Raw genomic sequence first — 23,887 nt, forward strand, 5'->3', positions numbered from 1 at the left:
AAGAATTGGAAAAAGACCTATTTGAATCATTTATTCAATAAGTCAACAAATGTTAATGTTCATTTAGCCTGGATTAATTAGCACCTGATAGTTGCTATAATAAATGTATGAATGTATGATGTCTAAAATGATAGTTTATATCTCACTCACATAAAGTCCAAAACAAAGAATGCACAAGACAGTGTTCGTAGTTTGTGCCAAAACGTGGCAGGCATACTTTACTTCTGTCCATAGTCGACATGTGAGAACTCAGTCCTATGCCTGAGTTTGGACCCATACCTAACTGTAGGGATGCTGGGAAGTAATCTAGCTACGTTCCCAGGAAGAAGAGGAAAAAGCTGTGTGAGTAGCTACTCAGTGTCTGGTGTGGCTTCTAAAATGGAAGGCATTGTGACATTGCAGTTTCCATTGGCAAAAACTGGTATTCAGCCCTGAGAAAATGTTATTACTCTGTGCTTTTGTCTTCACTCAAAAAGCAAACCTTCCATCTCCTCTGACTCCTCTCTCAATCACTTTCATATCAGGCCAAAGATATAGTTCAAGCACATACATTCAGACTTTTCTCATTGGATTTTGATCTTAGTCACACATGAGGGAGAGGCCTGAAACAGAGCCCAGTTATGTGCAGAAATGTGTTTCTGACTGTTAGTTCCTGGGTTGAATCCTCTGTCCCTTCCTCTGTCTCCACAGTGCTTATCCTTTGGGATAGAATGTGCTTTATTTGGCAAAAGCCAGTTTTAAAGCATCACAAAGTCGTATACATCTTTCCTGATGGTCTTCACATCCTTAGATGCCAACAAGCAAGTTGTAGCTATGCCTCAGCTTCACCCTTTGTATGGGGACTTCCTTGTGTATTCATGAGGCTTTATTTCCTGATTACTTATTACTTCCAGCAAGAACCATAATCCAGAGGTTAAGGAATATGATGCTATCTGAAAGATCCAAGCAGAATTCTGGACCTCACTCTTGGAAGAACCTGATGCCTCATGCACTGAAAAGCCCATGAGAGCTTTTCAGGCAAGGAAAGCCAAGACACTGTGGCAAAAAAAAAATGGCCTACATAAAGGACCCTGGTGGGTGAGACCCTAGCAGAAAGAAGTGGTCATCAAAGATTGAGGTTCTTTTCTCTAAAGTGAGGAGAGAATTTCTACTTTGCTTATGGCCTTGTCTAAATACTGACAGAGTTTGTAGATTCAAAAGACTTCCATAGCCTTGGCAGCTCATGTCAAGAGCCTCAGGGTGATCACTGGCATCATACATAAGAGTATTAATTATTAAATTAACAATAAGAGTCACTGTGCACTAACTTCCCTTGCAGGACCTCTGTCCTCAAAGAGTTGTATTATAATTATGTCTAAGTGCTCACAAAAGATGTTCTTGGGTGCTCTTTTAAAGTTAATTAAGTTTCTAAAAATGAAATTAATTTCAAGATGCAATGACTTTTAACCGTCCTTGTCTCAACTGTTGAACAGTATTTTTAGTTTTTTTTTTTTTTTGGTGTTTTTTCTGTGCAGATTGTTGAACTCTTTACTTAGTAAAGAATTGGTCTTCTGTGTATAAAGTCAATCGAAAATGGATCTTAGTGGAAAATGGGATTGGGAATGGGAGAATGAGGAGGAGGAGCAGTGGCAGAGTAGGCAGGAGGGCGGGTATGGTGGGAAGAATCACTATATTCCTAAAGTTGTACTTAGGAAATGCATAAAGTCTGAATTCCTTAAATAAAAAGTTTCTTTGGGGGGGGGATTTTTTTAATTCCATATAAAACAAAAAAAGCAAAGAAAAGCCTGCCTTTATTTTAATTTCCTCATTTTTCTTAATTTATACAGATTTAAAAACTTGACAATTTCCCTCTGTGTATAGCTGTCATTCAATTATAGAATAAATAAATTTACAGATTAAATGAAAGAGTGATCTGTAAACCCTATCAGTTTCCATCAATTAATGCTCATTTCCTCTGTGGGCTGAGCTAACTTGCTAAAACTCAATGGCTGCTCTCAACGTGTACATAGCACCAGCTGCCGAGGAGCAGTTCATGCTGCAGATGGCGCTGTGTTAATGACCTAGCTTTCTCTGCACTGTTTTCTATTTTTGCCTATACAGGTAGCCTATGGAGCACAATGTGCCATGACCCTTTTTTTCAACATTGTCTTAACACAAACATAATTTATCAATTCACTCCTTCTCTGCATCCATATTCTCCTTTTTTTAAGATTGATTGATTTATTTGAAAGAGTTACACAGAGAGAGAGGGCGTCCATCTGCTGGTTCACCCCCCCAAATGACCGCAACAGCCAGAGCTCAGCTAATCCGGAGCCAGGAGCCAGGAGCTTCCTCCAGGTCTCCCACATGGGTGCAGGGGCCCAAGGACTTAGGCCATCTTCTTCTGCTTTCCCAGGCCATAGCAGAGAGCTGGAGGAAGGTGGAGCAGCAGGGACTTAACCAGAGCCCATAAGGGATGCCAGCACTGCAGGCAGTGGTTGCACCTACTACATCACAGCACCAGCCCATATTCTTAGTAATTTCTAGAACTGAACTAGTACTAATTATGTGACTTTAATCACACATGCAAACATAGACACATCAGGTGACAGTTCTTACAGAGCTGTACTCAAGTATTACATGATCAAGTGACCTGTAATAGACTTAACTGATCACTAAAATAAGAGCTCCAACTAGAAAAATTCTAATAGCAAACTAGTAATGTCTCAAAGGAAGTCACTTGCCAGGAAACAGAAAAAGAAAAAACAGTAAAAGAGAAACTAAGAGCAATGTATTGAAATTAAGCCTAGCTACATATCAGAATCACCTAGAAACTTGTTAAAAATAAAGATTACTTCTCTGCCCTCCTACACACAAACACACTTGAGATCAGATTTAATAGATTTATAGTAGGACAAAAATAAGCCATAAGCATTTTTCTAATAGATGCCATAGCGTCAATTGACTAAGATACTTTATTTTCTTAAAAATTTCTTCACCACAAATACTTGGGTAACAGTGCTTTTCCTTAACAGTGAATCATAAAGGTAATAAGAACACAAAAGAAGTAGCTTATGTTAACAACACCACCTCTACTGATAGCAGAAAGGGCCATTACTTTTCAGCAAAAGCTTGATATAATTAATTAAGGGCTGGATTTAATTCTGTGACATTTGAATTTTATAGCTATGCACTTGCAGCTATAAAAAGCCACCTTTATTATTAAAATTCCTATAGGAAAAATAACTTGGTAACTGTGAGTCTAAAACTCTGTAGTCCCTAACCTCATTTTCCCCATCGGTGCAGTTGTTTTTATGACACAGTGAGGCAACTCTTGTATAAGAGCAGGACAGGTTATGCTTTAACAAGTGCCCTGGGGATCCTGAGGCAGCCAGACTGCAGACAAGGATTTGGCACCCTTGTACCAAGCACTGGACTTCAGGGCAAAGATCTGTGGTCCAGTTCAGCCCTATTACTTGCTAGCTCTGTGCTCTTGTATAAACATGGACCATTTCTGAGTCTATGTCCTTTGCCATATAAAAGATAGTAATATTTACCTGCTTCCTCTCATGGTTGCTATAAAAATAAAAATGCATGGAACAATATTGTAGTGTAGCATGGTGCCAGCATCCCATATGGGCATTGGTTTGAATCCAACTGCTCCAGTTCCCATCTAGCTCCCTGCTCATGTGCCTGGGAAAACAGCAGAAGATGGCCCAAGCACTTAGGCCTTTGCACCTATGTGGCAGACCCAGATGAAGCTCCAAGCTCTTGACTTCAGCCTGACCCAGCCAGGGCTGTTGTAGCCATTTGAGAGAGTGAACCAGCAGAAGAAAGCGCTCTTGCTCGCTCACTCGCTCTCTCTCTCCTCTCATTATCTCATTCTCTTTATATGTCTGCCTTTCAAGTAAATAAATCTTTTTTAAAAAATACAGCATATAATACGTACCATGTTTTCATTTAAAATACATTTATTTGAGGACCTGCCATATCCCAGGACTTGATAGGAAAAAAGAAAAGAATAAGAGAGATGTCTTCCCTGCTCTTATGGAGATGACGTGGTAAGATGTAGTGCAGCTGGGTATAAACTCCTCACAAGTCTGTATGATAGATTCCAACAGTTTCAGTGCTTATGGAAATGTTAAGCTGGTGATGAGATATGTAATGCGCAGCAGGGGAGCAAGGGATAAGTGGCAGGTTAACAAAGGCCTCACAACATGTTTTCGTACAGAGGAAGGTAGCCATGTGAAATGCCATAGCTGGGGGATGTCGAGGACAGGAAACAGCTGGAGCAGAGATGCCACTGTGTTGGAGGAAAGAAGAAAGGCCAGTGTGCTGGAGCATAGTGATTGTTGGGGAGAGAGAGGGTGGACTCAATGTAGTAGGAGAGGTAGACTGCAGGTAGACTTACAATGTAGGGAATAGTTGGTTGTGAAAGGGAACTTGCAGTTGTGTTTAAAATGCACTGAAAATTTTAATGCACAAAATTTCTATGCTCTGATTAATGTTTGAGAAAGGTCACTATGGCTTTCACAGGAAGAGACTGTAGTGAGAGAAGAATGGAAGCAAGGAGACCCAAGTACTGTTGGGTTACACTCTAATCCAACGAGACATGATGAGAGCATTAGACTATAAGAACAGAGATGCTGGTTAGGTTTAGGATAGATCTGCAGTCAGAACTGGGTAGCTTCTTAAAGGTAGTGGAGGTAAGGTGAGTATGCCAGTATTTATTCAGTGCCATTCCAACTGCTTTCTCCTGTAATTGCCATGCATTTTATCACACCCACAAGTCATTGTATTACTAAATCTCTCATCTTCACATCAAGTTGTAAACAATCTCAAGTGTATGGGATATAGCTTAAGAAATGAGAAAGGCCCTAAACAGTCAAAATAGAGAAACCTGTGCACATACTCAGAGATGAGCTCCTGAGAATCTTGTTGAAATTTTCATCCTTAAACACAGTTCTTTTTCTAAAAATAAGTATTTACTTATTTACTTATTTGAAAGTCAGAATTATCAGAGAGAGAGAGAGAGAGAGAGCGCGAGCGAGCTATATCTGGGGCCGATGCCATGGCGCAATAGGTTAATCCTCCGCCTGTGGCGCCGGCATCCCGTATGGGCACTGGTTCTAGTCCCGGCCACTCCTCTTCCAATCCAGCTCTCTGCTAGTGGCCTGGGAAAGCAGTAGAAGATGGCCCAAGCCCTTGGGTCCCTGCACCCACATGGGAGACCTGGAAGAAGCTCCTGGCTCCTGGCTTCGGATCGGCACAGCTCTGGCCGTTGCAGCCATCTGGGGAGTGAACCATCACATGGAAGACCTTTCTCTGTCTCTCCCTCTGTCTATAACTCTACCTCTCAAATAAATAAAAATCTTTAAAAAAATTAAAAAGAGCTATATCCTCCATCCTCCAAACACAGCTCTAAGCAAGCTTAATTACTTATGCCTAGAAGGCAATTAAAATGAAAAAGAAAAAAAGGCAGCTTCTAATAAGAGGCTGTATGACAGTGTGAGCAGGAATAAAAAAAATACACAGATAAAGGAGGTAGATGACTGCAGAACTGTTTTCCACAGTTAATGAAGGCAGAAAAGAGTGAATTCCATGATAGAATGTCTTGTCTATAAAATGGCTACAAGAAAATTCAATCCATTTGACTCTGGGCTTCAGGTATATGAAAATGATCTCATTCAGAGTGGTATTTCCCCAAGATACTCAATAAACTAACCTTTTCATTGTATTTTGTGGTGATGTGCATGAAATGCTGACAAAGGCCCACTACAGTGTGATATACCCAGAACTTCTACGAAGGTGGAGTGGATGGTATAAATTTCCCTATTCATCCTGGTTAATACAACTGAAATTTTTGCTTATTATATGTAAAACAGAAGGTTAAAAACTAGACAAAAGAAAGAAAACTGGCTAACAGTTTTGGAAACTGAGAAACAATACAATTATGGAACTCCTTGGGATTTTTTTTTTTTTTTTTTTGCCTCATAAATCCCAAACTTGGAGCTGAAATAATTGAATACAAGAAATGCCAGTGAGTACCAAAAGAGAAAAAGAGCAAGCCCCAACTAAAAGTCTGCTCCAGGAAAAGGATCAGGAAAGACGCAGCGTAGGAGTACAAAAAACTTTTAGAAAATACCATTCTGCTATAGCTAAACTCTGCCTGCACCAGTAAAAGCTGAGAAGGGAGCCTACACTTGTCCCCTAGACAGAATGAGGTGTGCCAAACCCACGTGGAATGCTGTCCAGAGAAGGTGAGGATTTTCATCCCCACCAGAGAGTAGCTCAGAGACCTCATGAGGATTCTCAAGTTGCCTTTCACCCTAAACTACCCTCCTTCCCCTCCCCAGTGGAGTGGTCATAGAGAAGGCCTGCTGGAGAATCAGGAATGTTACCAGCTTCTAGCACTAACGAGATTCCTTCTACAGTGTTGTCAGTAGAGATCATGGAGGGAGCCAGAACTCCCAACCCTGCCCATCCGGAATTAGGGCTGCCAACCCCAATAATGGAAGCTGAGTGGGGAACCCGAACTTCTACTGACACTGGGGATTAACAGAGGTAGCATCTTGCTGTTCCCATAGCATGACTTCAAATAAAGCCAGCTAAAATAGGAGCTATAAATAAGATCCCAGGTCTTATAATATAATGCAAAAATCCAGGTTTCCATTGAAAGTCACTCATCACCCAAAACTTAGTTTTATCACTCTTATTTACCATAATCCTAGAAGTCCTATCTAGTGGAATAATGGAAGAAAAGAAAATAAGAGACAAACATTAAAATAGAATAAATGAAAATTGTCCCTATTCACAGGTCAAATGTTTATCTACATAAAAATCCCAGGGAATCAAAAAAATTCTGAATCTAATGTAAGTTTAGCAAAGACACAAGTGATACAAAAAGCAATTATATTTCTGTATACCAGGAGTGAACACTGAAGTTAAAAATAAAATGTCATTTACCATCCCTCAAAATAAAACCAAAGTAGTTAGGTATAAATCTAACAAAATATAACAGGACTTGTATCCTTGAAACTACAAAACTCTGATGAAAGAAGGAAGATTGACATACAGTGTTCGTGGAATGGACAACTCAACACAGTGAAATGTTAATTCTTCCTCTCTTTGGTATGCAGGTTTAATGTAATTCCTATCAGAATCCTAGCAAGATTTTATAGATGCAGACAAGATTATTCTAAAATATATTAGAACAATTTCAAAAGCTGATGAACTGCTGAGTTTATTTTGAGTTTATTATATTTCAAACAAATTTTGAAATCCATATGACAGGGTTTTTAAAAGTTCACGAGAATGTGTTTTTAAAAACAGATTTCAAACGTTTTTCAACCAAAATTTCTTGTAATTATTTGTTCCATGAATTTTGGAAATTCCCTGGATTTATGAAAAGCCAAAGGAAGTAAATTAGCAAAGAAGAATAAGTCAGGAGAAATAAGCCTACCCAGATTAAAAGTTAATTATGTAGCTGTAGTAATTAAGATTGTATGGTATTGGTTGAGGAAGGACACGTATAGATTAGTGGAACAGGAGAGAGAGCCCAGTTGTAAAGCCACACAATTAATCCAATTTTTTCCCCCAAAGAAACCTTTTATTTAATGGGTACAAATTTCATAAGTACAACTTTAGGAATATAGTGATTGTTCCCACCATACCTGCCCTCCCACCGCACCTCCTCCTCTCTCTCCTATTCCCAGTCCCATTCTCCATTAAGATTCGTTTTCAGTTAACTATGCACAGAAAACCAACTCTGTACTAAGTAGATTTCAACAATTTGTGTGCACACACACACACACACAACTGAGAACAAGTTTTAGTTAATTCTTATAATACAACTCATTGAGGACAGGGGTCCTGCATGGGAAGTAAGTGCACTGTGAGTCCTCTTGTTAATTTAACAATTAACACTCTTATGTATAGTATTAGTAATCACCCAAGGCTCTTTACATGATCTGCCAAGGCTATGGAAGCCTTTTGAATCACGAACTCCATTAGTACTTAGACAAGACCATAAGCAAAGTGGAAATTCTCTCCTCCCTTCAGAGAAAAGTACTTCCTTCTTTGATGGTTACTTCTTTATGCAGGGCTCTCACTCACAGAGATCCTTTAAGTAGGACATTTTTTGCCACAGTGTCTTAGCTTTCCATGCCTAAAATGTTCTCATGGGCTTTACAGCCAGACCAGAATGCCTTAAGGTCTGATTCTGAGGTCAGATTGCTATTTAAAGCAATTGTCATTCTATGAGTCTGCTATTTGGACTGCTTCCCATATCCAACTATTTTTTACAAAGGTATAAAGGATGGGGCTGGCATCGTGGTGTGGCAGGTTAGACTACCACCTGCAATGCCAACATCCCATATCATCACTGGTCTTAGTCCCACCTGTTCTAATTCCAGTACAGCTCCCTGCTAATGCACCTGGGAAAGTATTGGAAGATGGCCCAAGTCTTTGTGCCACTACACCCATGTGGGACACCCAGATAAAGTTCCTGATTCCTGGCTTCAGCCTGACCCAGCCCTTGCCATTGCAGCCATCTGGGCAGTGAACTAACAGATGGAAGATCTCTTTCTATCTCTTCTTTTCTCTCTCTAATTCAGAATTCCAAACAAACAAATCCTTTTAAAAAAAAAAAGTGCAAAGGCAATTCAGTATAGGAATGAGCCCCTGTCATTCAATGATGATAAAACAATCGGACATCCATAGATAGAAAACTTTTGACATAGTCCCATACCTTATACAAAAAGTAATTCAAAATGTACCACCAAGTTACATGTAAAATGTAAAACTATAAAGTTTTTAGAACAAAGCATAAGAAAACATTTACAGAATCTAGAACTAGGTGAATAGGTCTTTGACTTGATATCTAAAGTATGATCCATAAAAAGAAAAATTGGTAAATTGTACTTGATCAAAATACAATCTTTCATAGGACAAACTTTTAAATTATGAAAAGAAAAACTATAGATGAGGATATCGTATTTGCAAACTGCATATCTGACAGGATTAATATCTAGAATAAAAATAACCCTCAAAATTCAACAGTGAAAAAACAATCTGGAGTAAGCATTTGACATAGCTGTTCAGACATTCCCGTACCTGGACCAGTTCCCAAATCCTGTTGCTGGTTCCAGCTTTCTGATAATGCAGACCCTGGAAGGCAGTAGGTGATAGCACAAGTGGTTGGATCCCTGCCATCCACATGGGAGATATGGATTGGGTTCCTAACCCCCCAGCTTCAGCTTGACCCAGAGAAACCGCAGCATTCCTACACTGCTTGTGGGAATGTGAAATGCTGTGGCCACTCTGGAAAACAGCTTGATACTTTCTAAAAAGAAAAAAAAAAACTAAATATGCAATTGACATATGACCTAGGAAGACCCAGAAATTTTACACCTGGGCATTTATCCCAAAGAAATAAAGACTTATACTCGTACAGAAACCTGCACTGAAATGTTCGTAGCAGCTTCTTTTGTAATAGTTAAAACTTGGAAACAACCTTGATGTCCTTTCAACTGGTAAATGGCTAACCATCTATACCAGGGAACACTACTCAGCAATAAAAAGAATTGACTGTTGATATGTGTAATCATACTACCCTGTGAGACCTAGAAGAACAGCCAGAGAAATTTTCTGGATGGAAAAACCAATCAGATAAAAGAATCATACATACTATATGATTCCATTTATTTAAAATTCTTGAAATGATAAAATTATAAAGATTGGGACCATGTTAACAGTTGCTAAAGGGTTAAGAAGGGTTTGGGGGCAACATGAATGATATCTATAGCAATGGAAATGTTTTGTAGATTCACACTATGAGCATCAATGTGGGAGCCATATATACTGTACTGTTTTGTAAGATGTTGCCATTAGGGAAAAACTTGGTATGGATACAAAGGTCTGCTCTCTAATTTTTCTTATAAATGCTGTAAATCCCTGGATATTTCGAAGTAAAAAGTTGTTTTAAAAAACATAAATAAATAAGGCCTTGAGGCCAGCTTTCTGGAACAGCAAGTTAAACCCCTACTTATGACACCTGGCATCCCATACTGGAGCACCAGTTCGAGTCCCAGCTATTCCACTTCCTATCCAGCTCCTTGCTAATATACGTAGGAAGGTGATGGGAGATGGCCAAAGTGTTTGGGTCCCTGCCACTCATGTGGAAGACAAGGACAGAGTTCCAGGTTCCTGGCTTCAGTCTGGCCTATTAGAGCCATTTGGGGAGTGAATGAACAGATAAAAGAAAAACTTCCTCTTCCTTTCCCACTTCTTCTCCCTCTCTCTTTCCCTCCCTCCCTCTCTACCTGTAGATAAATTAATGTCTTTAAAAAAGATAAGGTCTTAAAATCTAATGTATTATGCAAGATATACAGGTATTAAAACATTACATGTATGCTGACGAAGATGTATCATTTTTATGTCAAAAATTAATGTAGAATCATTTGTTAATTTGGTGATTAAAATGCATAAATAATCCCAACTTCTACACCATGCTCTATCTTCAGACTCGTCAACCCTTGTTCTTTTTCTGACAACTCTGTGGTTTGTCAATAGCAGGAGGCCATGAAGGTGGTTTTATATTGTGCAGTTAGAACTCCTTCAAGTGAAAAAATAATAGGGAAAAAACCAAGTAAGCCAGCTGTTCATGGTTGGTTGTTTCAAGGGAATGGCCTAAAGCCACAGACATTGTCCAGTAACATCTTGCATTCTTCCTCATCTTCAGGAAAGCCACTCGTGAAAACATCGCGCATGACTGTGATCAACACGGAGAAGCCTGCAGTCACAGTTGATGTAGGAGGCACCATCAAAACAGTGCAAGGAGTGAACGTGACAATTAACTGCCAAGTTGCAGGTATCATTTATGCACTTGTTCTTTCAAATATTAATAGGGGATACAAAGTTCTAGGTTGAGGAGCACAAAGGCAAATTAGACACAAATTCTGCTGCCAGAGATTCTGTCCTAGTAGGAAAGTTGGAGTATAAACCTGAAACACTCTAAAAGTGAGAAGTGCCGCAGAAGTTTAGAAGAGAAAAGATTAATTCTAAGATAAGTGATAAGAGAAGTTTTATTATTTTTAATTTCATATTTTAATTGGCAAATCATAATTGTATCCATTTATGGATATAATGCTTTGGAATACATATAGAGTATTGAATGATTAAATCAAGCAGATTAACATGGCCTTCATTTCACTTCTCTATCACTCAAGGTCAGTTTTTGGCATTGTTGTTTTATCTCAGCCATCTATACTGATAGAATGTGAACATGAAAGGATGGGGTTAAAATAGTTCGAAGCAGATGAGAATATGGAAAAAATCATGACAGGAGAAAGGTCTTGATGCTGTACCGGGAACCCTGTGAACTTTAGTCTTGATAGAGCACCAAGTACAGAAATGAAGTAGGTTGTGACTGGACCGTAATAGACCTTGAATTCCTGCCAAGTTCAGACAAAGGTAGGTAGAGTGAGCCTAAAGAGCTATGCTTCTAGAAGAGTAAGCCATAGCAGTGCAATAAAAATGGGTTGAAAAAGAGAAATACTGAGATAAGCAGGGCAGTAAGAAACCATGATACTACTTTAGGAGAGAGGCATTGGGAGACTGATCTCAGAGCAGTGAGAGTAGAAAGGCAAGGGGCAGATGAGTGCGAGAAATGGCAGAGGTAAATCCAAGAGGAACCTGGAGCCCATTCAAATCAGAAGTAGATGGGAGTCATTAGAACAGATAGCAGGTGCAGTTTGAAATTGTAGGATAGACCATCTTTGTTGGCCTCACACGTTCCATGGCCAACAGGGACCAGGAGGTCAGGGGGGAAGCTAGGAATGGACGGTAGGGGGTGATAGTATTAAATGTCCTCAAATAGCCCATGAAAAATGTGTTTTATGAAAATATTATGTGTAGATTTCAAAATTTTTTCACCAAAAATTAATTTATCTTTTAATTTCATTTTTCCATGAACTTTCTGAACTACCCTCATATGCTGTTTATAAAGATATTTACATTCAATTAAAAAAACAAAACACCGGCTGGCACCGCAGCTCACTAGGCTAATCCTCAGCCTTGCGGCGCCGGCACACTGGGTTCTAGTCCCGGTCAGGGTGCTTGTTCTGTCCCAGTTGCTCCTCTTCCAGTCCAGCTCTCTGCTGTGGCCCAGGAAGGCAGTGGAGGATGGCCCAAGTCCTTGGGCCCTGCACCCATATGGGAGACCAGGAGAAGGCGCCTGGCTCCTGGCTTGGGATCAGCGCGGTGCGCCGGCCGCGGCGGCCATTAGGGGGTGAACCAACGGCAAAGGAAGACCTTTCTCTCTGTCTCTCTCTCTCACTGTCCACTCTGCCTGTCAAAAAAAAAAAAAAAAAAAAAACCACCAACACTGAACAAAAACCAGCTACTGTTTCTCCCTTCCTCTGGATCATTCATTTGTGATGTGGGTTTTTTTTTTTTTTTAATATTTATTTATTTGAAAGGCAGAGCTACTGAGAGGCAGAGGCAGACAGAGAGAAATGGATGGGTAGATCTTCCATTCACTGGTTCACTCCCCAAATGGCTGCAACAGCTAGAGCTGTGCCGATCTGAAGCCAGGAGCTTCTTTCTGGCTGCCCATGCAGATGCAGGGGCCCAAGGAATTGGGCCATATTCCACTGCATTACCAGTCCATAGCAGAGAACTGGATTGAAAATGGAGCAGCTGGGACCTGAACCATCACCCATATGCGATGCCAGCACCGCAGGCAACGGTTTAGCCACAGCACCAGCCCATGATGTAGGTTTTAAGGATTTAACTCCCATGATAGAGTGAAGAAATGAATGACTCCTGTGCCAGTGGGTGGCTACAGTCACCTGACTACCATTCTCATCAGACACACCCTACCTATTATGTCCACACCTAAACCCAAGTTCTCCAGTTGTACCCCATCTGCAGAATAGACAGGCAGTGGCACCCCCTGCCCTAAAGATGTCTTCATCTTATATCTCAGCCCCTTCATCTGAAAGTTCATGTGGACCTCTCACACATATGACCACAAAACCCATTTTATAGTAAGTAGGAGAAGGTCTTAGGGCCTGTGGTTCCCAATGAACAGTCAGGTCAGATTTTCTCTGAAGTGCCGTGATATCTTCAGGATACCCAAAATATAAATCTGTCTTTGTAATTGTGTATTAGCTTCTCTTTTGTAAAACTTCCCTTGCCTGTTCATCCAGCCTCATTCATGAAACCTTCCAGAACTGAATTCCACCAGGCTCAATACTCCTAGATGGAGAGTAGACAAAGCCATTGAACAAGCAGCCCCTGTGTACAGGGATGAATGGTGCCAAAGGGCCCTTCCTGCAGAACAGTGGCTCCCCACCTGATCACTGTGACCACATTCTTGGGAATGACACACCAATAGAAAGAGGACAGACTGTGTTTTGTATCTTCTTGGAGTTGGGATTGGTAGGAATTAAAGAACAGGGGAGAGAGGGCAGCAAACAAGGAGTTGGGGTATTTGAAGATCAACAGAACCAAAGTCCAGGTTGGGGAGCATTTACCATGGGAAGTCAAAGACATTCAAATGAGTGTTAGCCCATTCCTCCATGCATGTGGCTCTGTCTTCCAGCTTCATCTAGAGACTCACTTGTTAACCATATGGTGAGACCCTGGTGGTTAAACCCAGTTTGTGTCTGGCTATGACATTATTGTCTTTATTTTAGCTTTTCTTATAGAATCCCATGTGTATTAACCCTGGTTAACTAAAATAAATCTTCATGTTTCTGTCATTATGCCTTTTGTTAAACAAGATATTTATTCAAAGTTGGCGGGAATGAACCTGCTTTTGATTACACTATGAATTGCCTGGACAAGGAAGTCATCCCTGAGCTGAGTCTCCAGTTGAAATACCAACAGTAATGCTAAGTGGCAGAAGGAGCTACTTGGACTTGACTACTGTAATCTTTTCTTATTGCTCACCTCCTATTCTTGTTGGTCTACACTCCATCTGTAGTCAGGGAGTGTAGGGTCCTTTTGACTGTATAGAATTTTCTAGACCGCAGTACCAACTCCAGTGGCTTGCAATACACTAGCTTGACAATTGACATCCCAGACTTTAAGGGACAGGGAATTGGGACTCTATATGGGCCTCCTTGAAGAAGGATTTCATGGCAAATTCATTTGTGTTACTCATTTGGCAACCTTTTATTGAATATCCAATTCAGTTTCAAGCAGCGGTCTTCCATTCCAAATAGACATGATGAGTAAGATACAACTTTCAGGAAGTTTATAGTCTGGGAAAAAGGGAAGTTATGAAATATATAATCATAATACAATGTGATATGTAGATACAGTTGTTTTCCAACTATAAAATATTACAGTATTGCATAAATTCTATAAAACACAGAAAAATAAAAAAGCCAAAAGGGAAAGAAAACATCTTCAAAGTACTACTTTCCAAATTCAACCACAGTTGACATTTTAGCGTATTTCCTTAATCTTTATACTTTAGTCTGCTTCCTTTTCACTCAGTATTAAACATTTGTCTGTCATAAGAATAATTTTAATGGAAACAATAGTCTATCTTAAAAATATTATTTAATTTACCTAGACTGACTTATGCTTTGAATTGTTAGCAGTTTTTCTTTAAACAACTTTTAACACACTTCTGCTTTCAACTTATAAAATGCAGCCCTGCAAATTCTTCCCAACTCCCAAGCATAAACAGCATTAAGAGTATAATAGGCTTTTCTTGGAAAAGTGGTCCAGTCCATTGGACTGCTCACATTGTTTTTCTCGACATAAGAATTCTGAAAACTAAGTAATAGATAAGGAATTGGGGAAGGAGAGGGCATTTCAGTCAATGGGAACAGGATGTACCAAGGGCCTGAAGTAGAAAGAGTATACCATGTTCAAAAAAGTGAATTATGACTGGTGTCATAAGGAGAACAAGAGGAAGAAGCAGCCTATGAAGCTGAGAAGTAGACGTAAGCAGAGACTAGCTTTTGTACACTGCCAAAGATTATTGTATAGTTAGTATTTTATTCAAGAGCAAAAGAAGTTTTCAAAGGACTTAGGAGACAAAATTGACAGAACCTGTGCTGCAGAAATAGTTCCAGAGCCAAGAATGGGTTGTGAATTAGCTCAGTCTATATACTGATATCAGACTCTCCATGTATATAATGGCTCCAACACATTAGAAATTATTTCTGCTTATCTAAAATCCAAAGAGTGTTTCTGATCAGCTGGCAATATCTGCCCCCTGCTGTCATTCAGGATTACAGGATGTCCATGCCTCTTGAACATAACCCCTTCCAAGTTTTCTCTGGAGGTAATCTATCTCGTCAACCAAAAGAGGGAAAAAAGAACATGTGGAAGACAGTTGGGATGATTTGTAAGATTCACAGAAGTTCCTACTTTTCATATAACTTCATAGTCACATGGTCAATCACAACTACAAAGGATGCTGGGAAATGTAGCCTGGCTGGGCACTTAGGAAAACAAAGCAACCAATTTTGTGAACACCACCAAAGGTAGAAGGCTGAAAACCTCCCTTTTCAGACAACCATGGTTCTGTACAACAATTGCCACTGATATTTGACTTACTGTTCCCTGTCTAGCTCCTTGCACCAAGTCACCCCCACTACCACCACCTCAGAAGCTTCTGGAACTTATCATGTAAAGGTAAACCTTAGATCACCACCTCAAGATGTTGACAAGCTGCCATGTTTCAAGCAGCCTTCCAAATATAACAAGTCGTTTAGTTAACAAGAATATCCTGTTTGGGATTTTAAAGGCAGAAGAAGAAAAAGACTATTATAGCATCACCCTACCTTGCAGCTTAGTGGAGATTAAAGGCACTAATCCTTGTAATCATATCAAGTTACAGCAGCCCATTCTGACTAGACTCATTATTGATCCTCTGAAGCAACAGGGAGAGCTTTGTGGCATTGGTAAGATACACCACAAGGGGACAACGAAAACATGGGTTCTTTTCTTTCCCTTTTTTAAACACAAATCATGCCAGAGAGTCCAAGTGAGAAGCCTAAAGTAACTGATCAACGATAACACAGCATTGGACTTTGTGCTGTGGCAGACAGTGTTTTTCTGTCATTTTCCAGAAACGTCTGTCTGTAGAACACATTGTCACTCTGCAACAAGGGTAGAAAAAAAAATAATCTCCTACAACCTGACCAAGCTTTTCAGCAAGAGAGCTAACAGCCAGCACAAAGTGATTCTAGAAACTTCCCTCCTAACAGCAATCTTGGTGTTATGTTTACAGCAGAAAGGTTAATTCTCAAGGTGAAAAGCATTTGACAATTCAGAAATAAAAACACGGTAGTTCAGATTTTCTCTAAACAGCAATCTGGCATAATGGCAGGCAGTGGGCAGTGGTGTATAGAAGGGTACTTCAAAGAGTTGGCAGAGGGGCAGATGTTGTGGCACAGTGGGTTAAACCACCACTTGGGATGTCTGTATCCCATATAGAAGTGCCTGAGTTTGAGTCCTGCCTCTGCATCAGATCCAGCTTCCCACTAAGGCAAACCTTGGAAGCAGTAGCTGATCATTCAAGTACTTGAGTCTCTGCCATCAGCCTGATACAGCCCTAGATGTTGCAGGCATTTGAGAAGTGAACCACTGGAAGAAAGATATCCCTATCCCTCTTCTATCTCTGCTTTTCCCCCTCTTTCCTCCTCCCACTCCCTTTCTTACTCAGTCTCCTCATTCTCTGTGTCACTTTGCCTTTCAACTACATAAAAATAAGCAAACTTTTTTAAAAATGCTACCATTTTTTAAAAGATTGTGGAATTTGGCCAGCACCACAGCTCAATAGGCTAATCCTCCGTCTGCGGCACCGGCACACCAGGTTCTAGTCCCGGTTGGAGCGCCGGATTCTGTCCCGGTTGCTCCTCTTCCAGTCCAGCTCTCTGCTGTGGCCCAGGAAGGCAGTGGAGGATGGCCCAAGTTCTTGGGCCCTGCACCCCATGGGAGACCAGGAGAAGCACCTGGCTCCTGGCTTCGGATCAGCGCGGTGCGCATGCTGTAGCAGCCATTGGGGGGTGAACCAATGGAAAAAGGAAAACCTTTCTCTCTGTCTCTCTCTCTCACTGTCCACTCTGCCTGTCAAAAAAAAATTGTGGAATTTTTAATTTTAATGCAAAAAATTTTCAAATGTTAGGCGTTTGAAATCTGCAGTTTTTTCAGAATGTGCATTTCACATGAACTTTTTGTAGAACCTCTCATAAGTATGACTTCAAAATTGTTCTGTAACAAAATTATTTTTAATTACATTTTCCATGAACTTCTTGAAGTACCCTCGCACTTGTTAACGTAGGTATCTTGGGGTACATTCCTATGTATCGGGCCCCACCTTGCCATTGGTGGGTTACTGATTAGCCATGGGATAGGGAATAGGGGGAGACAGGACTTTGCACCCAGAAGCAGATTCTTTAGTCTCTCTGAGCCCTACTCCTCTCAACTGTAAAAGAGTAAATGGTACTGTTGGCCTTGTAGGATCATTGTGGAAAATAAGTGATTATGTATATGAAACATTTGGCTTATAGCAAATGTTCAGTCAGTGTTATTTTTTCCTCTAACGTGTTCAGGATATCTTTGCCTAACTTGGTACATTCCCTATGTCAAGGTATTGTGGACATCCGTGTTAGACGTTTCCATCAGGGACGTTTTGAAGGGACTCTGTGGCACCTTCAGTGCAGTGACATTTTCTAAAGCACTATTGTTATCTCTTGAGAGAAAAGGAAAAAGCTCTATGAAGCCTGTATTACTTTTCCTCTTATTCTATGAGTGTGCTTGTAGTGCCAGAGCTGGCAGTGAAGGCACCAGCTATGGTTCCAAAGAATCTTGTTAGTGTTGTTCTCTGCCTAAAGCCAACAGTTGCAAGCTGAGGTGCCCAAAGTGAGACACTGGCAACAAGCCCCCCAGCAGCAAACCCATGATAATGAACAGATTAGAGAAGGAGTCCCACTTAATTTCTCTGCCCTAGGGACTGCTGTCACTGTGTATTCCCAGTTTCACAGAGACTTCCACTGTTTGCTGTCCTGAACATTTCCATTTCCCCTGTGAACCCTCTGCAGTCCCCAGAGGACTCCAATCCTTTGTGTAGACACCTTGTCCTGCCCCCTCAACTAAGCCTGACATTACAGGGACAAAAGACAAAGAGTAACAAAGGGAAGCTTATGAGGAATTCCAGGGAAGTAAGAAACATCTTTCAGGTTTCCCCCCTCCCTGGTCCTTCCCCCACCCCATCCTCCTGCCCCTCCTTCTTCTCCTTTCTACCCTGCCTGCCTGTCATTTTTTGTCTGTCACTCTCATTGCCATCTTCTTTCCCCTTCTCTGCCATTGGCTGCCAGCAGGAGCACAGACTCTGGCCAGAGGATACCCTGGTGAGCAGCAGGGAGTCCCTGCAGGAGCTGTGGGTGGTGCAGCCAGAGTGAGCACAGGGGGTCGGACAGCGTTCACTCCCTGTTCACTGGGACAACACCCTTTTGTTGATGGAACTCGGACTGTTTAGTCCAATTTGCTTGCTCTGCCTCTGCAGCTCTAGACCAGCCTTTACTTCCTGCAGGGGATTTGTGCTGGCTGCCCCTGCTCCTCAGTGGATGCCCACCGCACATGATTCAGGGAGTTACTCACAGGAAAGAGGACAAACACTGGCAGAGAGTGGTGTGTAGGCCCTCGTTTTCCTTGTGTCTTCAGAAGAGAAATGATTGGAAGTATTTTTCTTCAACTTTACTTTCCAGAGATTTTTCTTCTAAATGTGCTGGAATTAAAAAACAAAACAAAAATAAAAACTCAATTCCTGGTCCACAGCCCAAGCTGGCAGGGGCAAGCACTGTGATGCACTTGCTCTCCCTAGTGGTGCTACGATGAAAAAGCAGTTTTTCTGCCCATCACCTGTTATCTTTTCTCCAGGTGTGTTTAGAGCTGAAGCCAGTCTGGCCCCTCTCGTGCTCTTGACCATCAACTTTCACATCATGTGAGTTTTAGGATCTACCTTTCCCTGCTGTGACAAGGCCATAGTACCCAAGTGTCCATGCCCTGTCAGTAGCCCTTACCTGTCTTCCTTCTGCCAGCTTCCAGAACAAGTAACAGATACATAGGTAACTCCTTAAAGACCCCTGTTTTTCCAAGAGTGGCTGACTATGAAGGGCAAAATGCAGCCCCCACTCAAGGAAAGCACTGGACTTAAATGGCTCCTTAGTCTAGTCTTGGCTTTGACCCCATTAACCAGGATTTGACATTTTACACATGCCCTGATGCTGTCACAGAGGTCCCTCAGTACATTGTGAGCCGGATCAGCAGGCTGGGCATATAAGGAAATGGGGTTTTCTGCTCCCTGGAGACCTGTGAGTTAATGCCAAAGCCTTTCCGTCTCCCAGCTCATTCAGAGCCCAGCCCCAGGAGGAACACCCTATGAAGACCATGTGGGAATGCTTGTCCTAAACTAGAGCCTACTCACCAGCAATTCAACCAGAGGAGACTTAACTGAGAAACAGGCTGTCCCCAGAGTATGCAGCATAACTTCCAGAGACAGGCACTGCTTCCACATCAGCACAGTCTCCCCAGCCCTCCCCCCGGAGCAGGAAACTTGGATGTGTGCACTGTTACTTGTGCAGTGTATAGATTTTGTGCATTTTCTGCGGTGCTTCCCAGTGCCACTGTTTCATGCTCTCCCATTCTGAGAAGATACAAAGATGTTTTCCACAGAATGCCAACAAAGAATCCAGCAGCTTTCATTTATCCTGTTCCTACTCTGAAATTGTGTAGCTTTGAACTTCTTATTGAAATAAATCTATGCAGAAAAGTACACATATCAGAAAGTGAGCACTGCCCACCAAGCCAGCCCCAAGTCCAGAACCCTTGTCCCCTCTCTGTCACAACCCTTTCGATTCACCCCCTTTCTCATGGGAGCCACCACCTGACCACCAACAGCGTGCATTCTGTTGCCCGCTCTTTTTTTGACTCCCAGAAATGGAATCACATGTAAGTATTCTTGCTCCTGGCTTTGCTCACTCAGCATTCTGTTTGTGTCCTGGGGTTGTGGATTCTTCATTTTCCAGGGTGTATGCATTTGGTTCTTTTGTTTTTGTAATGTGCTTCCTCCAAAGAATTGAGGTACTCTCCTTCCACCTTGGCAAGTGCCATTCACCAGCTGCCTCTGTTTTCCTCTTCTTTTAACTGGCCTCCCTTTTCCTGCCTCAGCAGTGTCAGTTTTAAAAGTCAAAAGATCTGGAGACAACTGAAAAGTCCAAGGCGTTATTTACTTTGGCCCAAGGATGGTGGAAGACGCCCAGGCAGATGCTTCCTCTGCAGCAGCCCCGGGAGAACCAGCGGAGAGCCTCCCTGAGTTCACCTGGAAGGGATTAGCTGATGTGTTTTTTTTTCTTCCTAGGTGTGCCTGAAGCTGAAGTCAGTTGGTTCAGGAACAAAAGCAAACTGGGCTCCCCTCACCATCTACATGAGGGTTCCTTGCTGCTTGCAAATGTGTCCTCCTCGGATCAGGGTCTGTACTCCTGCAGGGCGGCCAATCTTCATGGAGAGCTGATGGAGAGCACTCAGCTGCTGATCCTAGGTGAGCAGCTCAAGTTGCGGCCTGGTGAACCCTGCTGGGGGTGACTGCCTAACCCGCCCTCTGCCCCCTTTCATCCTAACCCAATTAAGGACATGAAAGGTAAAACCAGTATCCCCTGTCTTCTCTCCACTGCAGCCGTCAGAGAATGAATACAGACTTTGGGGCCAAATATGAGCTCAAACCCTGGCTCTTGCTCTTAGGAACTGTGGCATTGGGCGTGTTACTTCACCTTGCTAAGACTCCAATGCTGGTCTCTCAGCGGGGGAGAGACCAGAGGGGAGTTCCACCAAATGAGAATTGTCCACTTGCACAGGGGGTGCAGGAGTGTCCAGCAGAGATGACAGCATTGAGGCAATTATTCTGAACTCCTATGCTAAGTACTTCTTGGGGGGAATCAAATAAAAACTATGGATCCTTCCTCCCAGAGAAATCTATACATGCACAACTTTTCATATAATTCCAGGAAGCTCAGTCTAGTCTACCTAGGTCTCTATATGGAACCCCCCAAACATAGGAACCCCTTCCTGATTAAAGAGTCTAGTACAGTTCCTAGAATAATGTGAATACTTTAAAATAACAATTACAGGCCACCACTCACCAGTTGATGTTACCTAGTGCTGAACTCACCATGTTGCTGACTATAATCATTTCTGTGCTCTGAACTAGTGACCTAGTTTTTCTTTCTCACGAAGTTTGGGAGCTGGTGGGGTAGTATTAAAAAAGGCAATTAGAGCACTTAGAAATGAAAAAAATAATATGAGAAATAACGATTACATGCTACACATACACACTAGAGACTTTCTCAGTGAAAACAATTGAACTTTATTCTTCGACTTCCATGCCCAAAGTTGATAACAGACCTAAACATAGATTCTGCACCCCCTGACCACTCAGATGGCAGAAAGGCCCTGACAGGTTTCATCTCGCTGGTGGCTGCAAAAATCTACAGCGATCATAGGAAGCCACAGGAAAATGTCTCAGAGAAAGATGCCGCTTGTCTTCTGCGGGGCTTCATCCATCGGAGATGCTAGTATTCAGCTTAGAGCCCAGGGACCATGGCCCCACGCTGAGTTATGGTGCTTACGGATGGGTTTTTCCTCCCTAATCACCCTACCTTGTTGCCTCTGCTAACAGAGATAAGACTAAGGGTGGTAACTGCTGCTGTGACTTTGCCAATGAAGTGTGTGCGCTCTGTAAGCCTGTTCCTAACTGTGTCCAACTCTAATGTAGCGTGATGGTGATCACTATATTTGAAGGGTCTTCTCATTTTAATCAAACTGGATGGTGGTGCCAGGAAGGGGGAAATCACTGTAAAGGTTCTGAACATTCAGGTTTCCCTAATCAGGAAGTATTGGTTTATTAATCAAGATTTGTTAGTTTGTATAGGTAAATATATGGACATTTTAATCAGCAAAAATGCTGCTTAACTTTTTAACTTTTAAAGGGTTTTATATATAAAGCTGAAATTCCAAGCCAAGTTCAGTGACTTAACCTATGGCATGGAGACTTAAAGTGTGATGGGACAGACTTTCCTTAATTTATTCACATCATCATTGGGTGAATATTCATTAAGTCTGCTTCTAAGTCCTGTGTCATCTGGACACTAGTAGAGCTTTAGGAGAAAAACAAAATATGACTTCTTCCCTTAAGAATTGAGTTTCCCTTAATTTTCAGAAGATCAAGTGGACATGCAGGGAATAAAAAAAAAAGTACTGTAGAAGCTGGGAGGACATGAGAAGGAACTGACATTTAGCCCAAGGAGAGCTAATTGTTTTGAAAATGAGATATAGCCTCCTCTTCTTGCTCTGAGTAAATAACCAAAGGCTTGCTGAGTTTCAATAGGAAATATTAAAGAAGAGGAAGAGAGACTAACTTTGAGTGAAGTGCCACCACCAGTTGTTAAAATCATGATATTCCAGAGTAGAAAGAGACCTTGGAAGGGAACCTCATTTTACAGATGAGAAAACTAAGACTCAACAGGATTAAGTGACTTGTTCAAGTCCATGGACAGAGAACCATGGCTCAGACTAAGGATTCTTGAACTCAGCAATAGGGTTTTCCCTATATCACATGAAGAGGGTTTTTAAAAATTGAAAATTGGAATGAAAACTATTTAGCACAAGATGTAGAATATCATAAATGCTAAGTTGACTTTTTATACGTGCCTTTATACTACAGTTTATCTCAAATTTATAGCTACCAAATATTGCTATGATATAAGTAAGGAACTCCTGAAATTAGTGTGCCTAGTTCTTGTTGTGATTTCAGACATCAAATACTAAGCTTGAAATTAAGACTCACTTTGACAGATATACCTAATCCATAGGAAAAAGTGATTTTAAAAGGCAGCAATGATAATGCATGTCTTACATACACACTCCTCTGTCCTTAACGCAGCCTGTGCTCTTTTAACCTGCCTGATTCAGCATCTGTCTTCTCACAGACCCTCCAGAAGTCCCTGCGCAGTTGGAAGATATCAGGGCCCTGCTCTCAGCCACTGGACCGAACCTTCCTTCAGCGCTGACATCTCCTCTGGGAACACAGCTGGTCCTGGATCCTGGGAATTCTGCTCTCCTTGGTGAGCCCAACCTCTGAGACATTGGGCAGAAATCCAGGGCTGGACAGGATTTATGGATGGGTGACTGCTTGCAGGTGGGAGGGAGGCAGCAGTGGGGGGTGGCCAACAGGAAATCACTAAATTGCCTACAGAATCCAGACTCACCAGTGGAAACTTGGCTGACATTCCACACGAGGTGAGTCCCGTTCTTAGTCTGGACTCTATAGCTTGTCTAGGTTCCAGTATGGCTCCTTTCTGAAACCTCTTGGGCTGATGCCACAATGCAGATCCTCTCATACAGGTTGACTCACTGAACTTGGAGAAAGACACAGCAGGACAAATGGCTCCTGGACATCCTCTTCTTTGCTCCCTTCTCCAGTACTTCCCCAGTACTCCTGCTAACCTCACCAGAGCTATAATCAACTGTCGAGGGAAAGTACAATATTGGCACCCTCCAAGAGCCAGACAATTTGGTTTAGGCCAGCCTTTTATAAGTAGAGCCTGAAACCTACCCAGACAAACTCCTCAAGGAAGTGTTTAAATAATTTCACCACGTATGGTCTCCCTGACAGCTGTCATTGGGAATATTCGTCAAGTTATTGCCTATGTGTCTGGTGCCCTCTGTTAGCAGGGAACTATAGAGGTACCCCAGTCATCACGCCAGAATCATGGAGATGCTAGCAAAGCCTTCAAAGGACCTATGGAGGTGTCAAGGTAGAGGAGAAGACTTCTGCCTTTCACAGGCCTAGAAAAAATAGCAGTCCTATGCATGTGTGGGTAAA

The 23,887-nt window shown here is 41.8% G+C and overlaps 1 protein-coding gene across 5 annotated transcripts in view; it reads left to right on the forward strand.

Moving 5' to 3' along the window:
- The window catches only part of ADAMTSL1 (ADAMTS like 1), a 1,088,032-nt gene that overhangs the window by 992,669 nt on the left and 71,476 nt on the right, over nucleotides 1–23,887 (forward strand). For all 5 annotated transcript variants that reach the window (XM_008254434.5, XM_008254437.5, XM_008254438.5 and 2 more), the window contains 3 exons: nucleotides 10,721–10,849; nucleotides 20,369–20,548; nucleotides 22,992–23,126. In XM_008254434.5, the coding sequence (XP_008252656.4) occupies nucleotides 10,721–10,849; nucleotides 20,369–20,548; nucleotides 22,992–23,126 (444 nt within the window). The remainder of the gene's footprint in view (nucleotides 1–10,720; nucleotides 10,850–20,368; nucleotides 20,549–22,991; nucleotides 23,127–23,887) is intronic.

Source organism: Oryctolagus cuniculus, chromosome 1, assembly GCF_051225735.1.
Source record: "Oryctolagus cuniculus isolate XC-2025 breed Fujian yellow rabbit chromosome 1, ASM5122573v1, whole genome shotgun sequence".
In the NCBI taxonomy this organism is placed as follows: Eukaryota; Metazoa; Chordata; class Mammalia; order Lagomorpha; family Leporidae; genus Oryctolagus; species Oryctolagus cuniculus.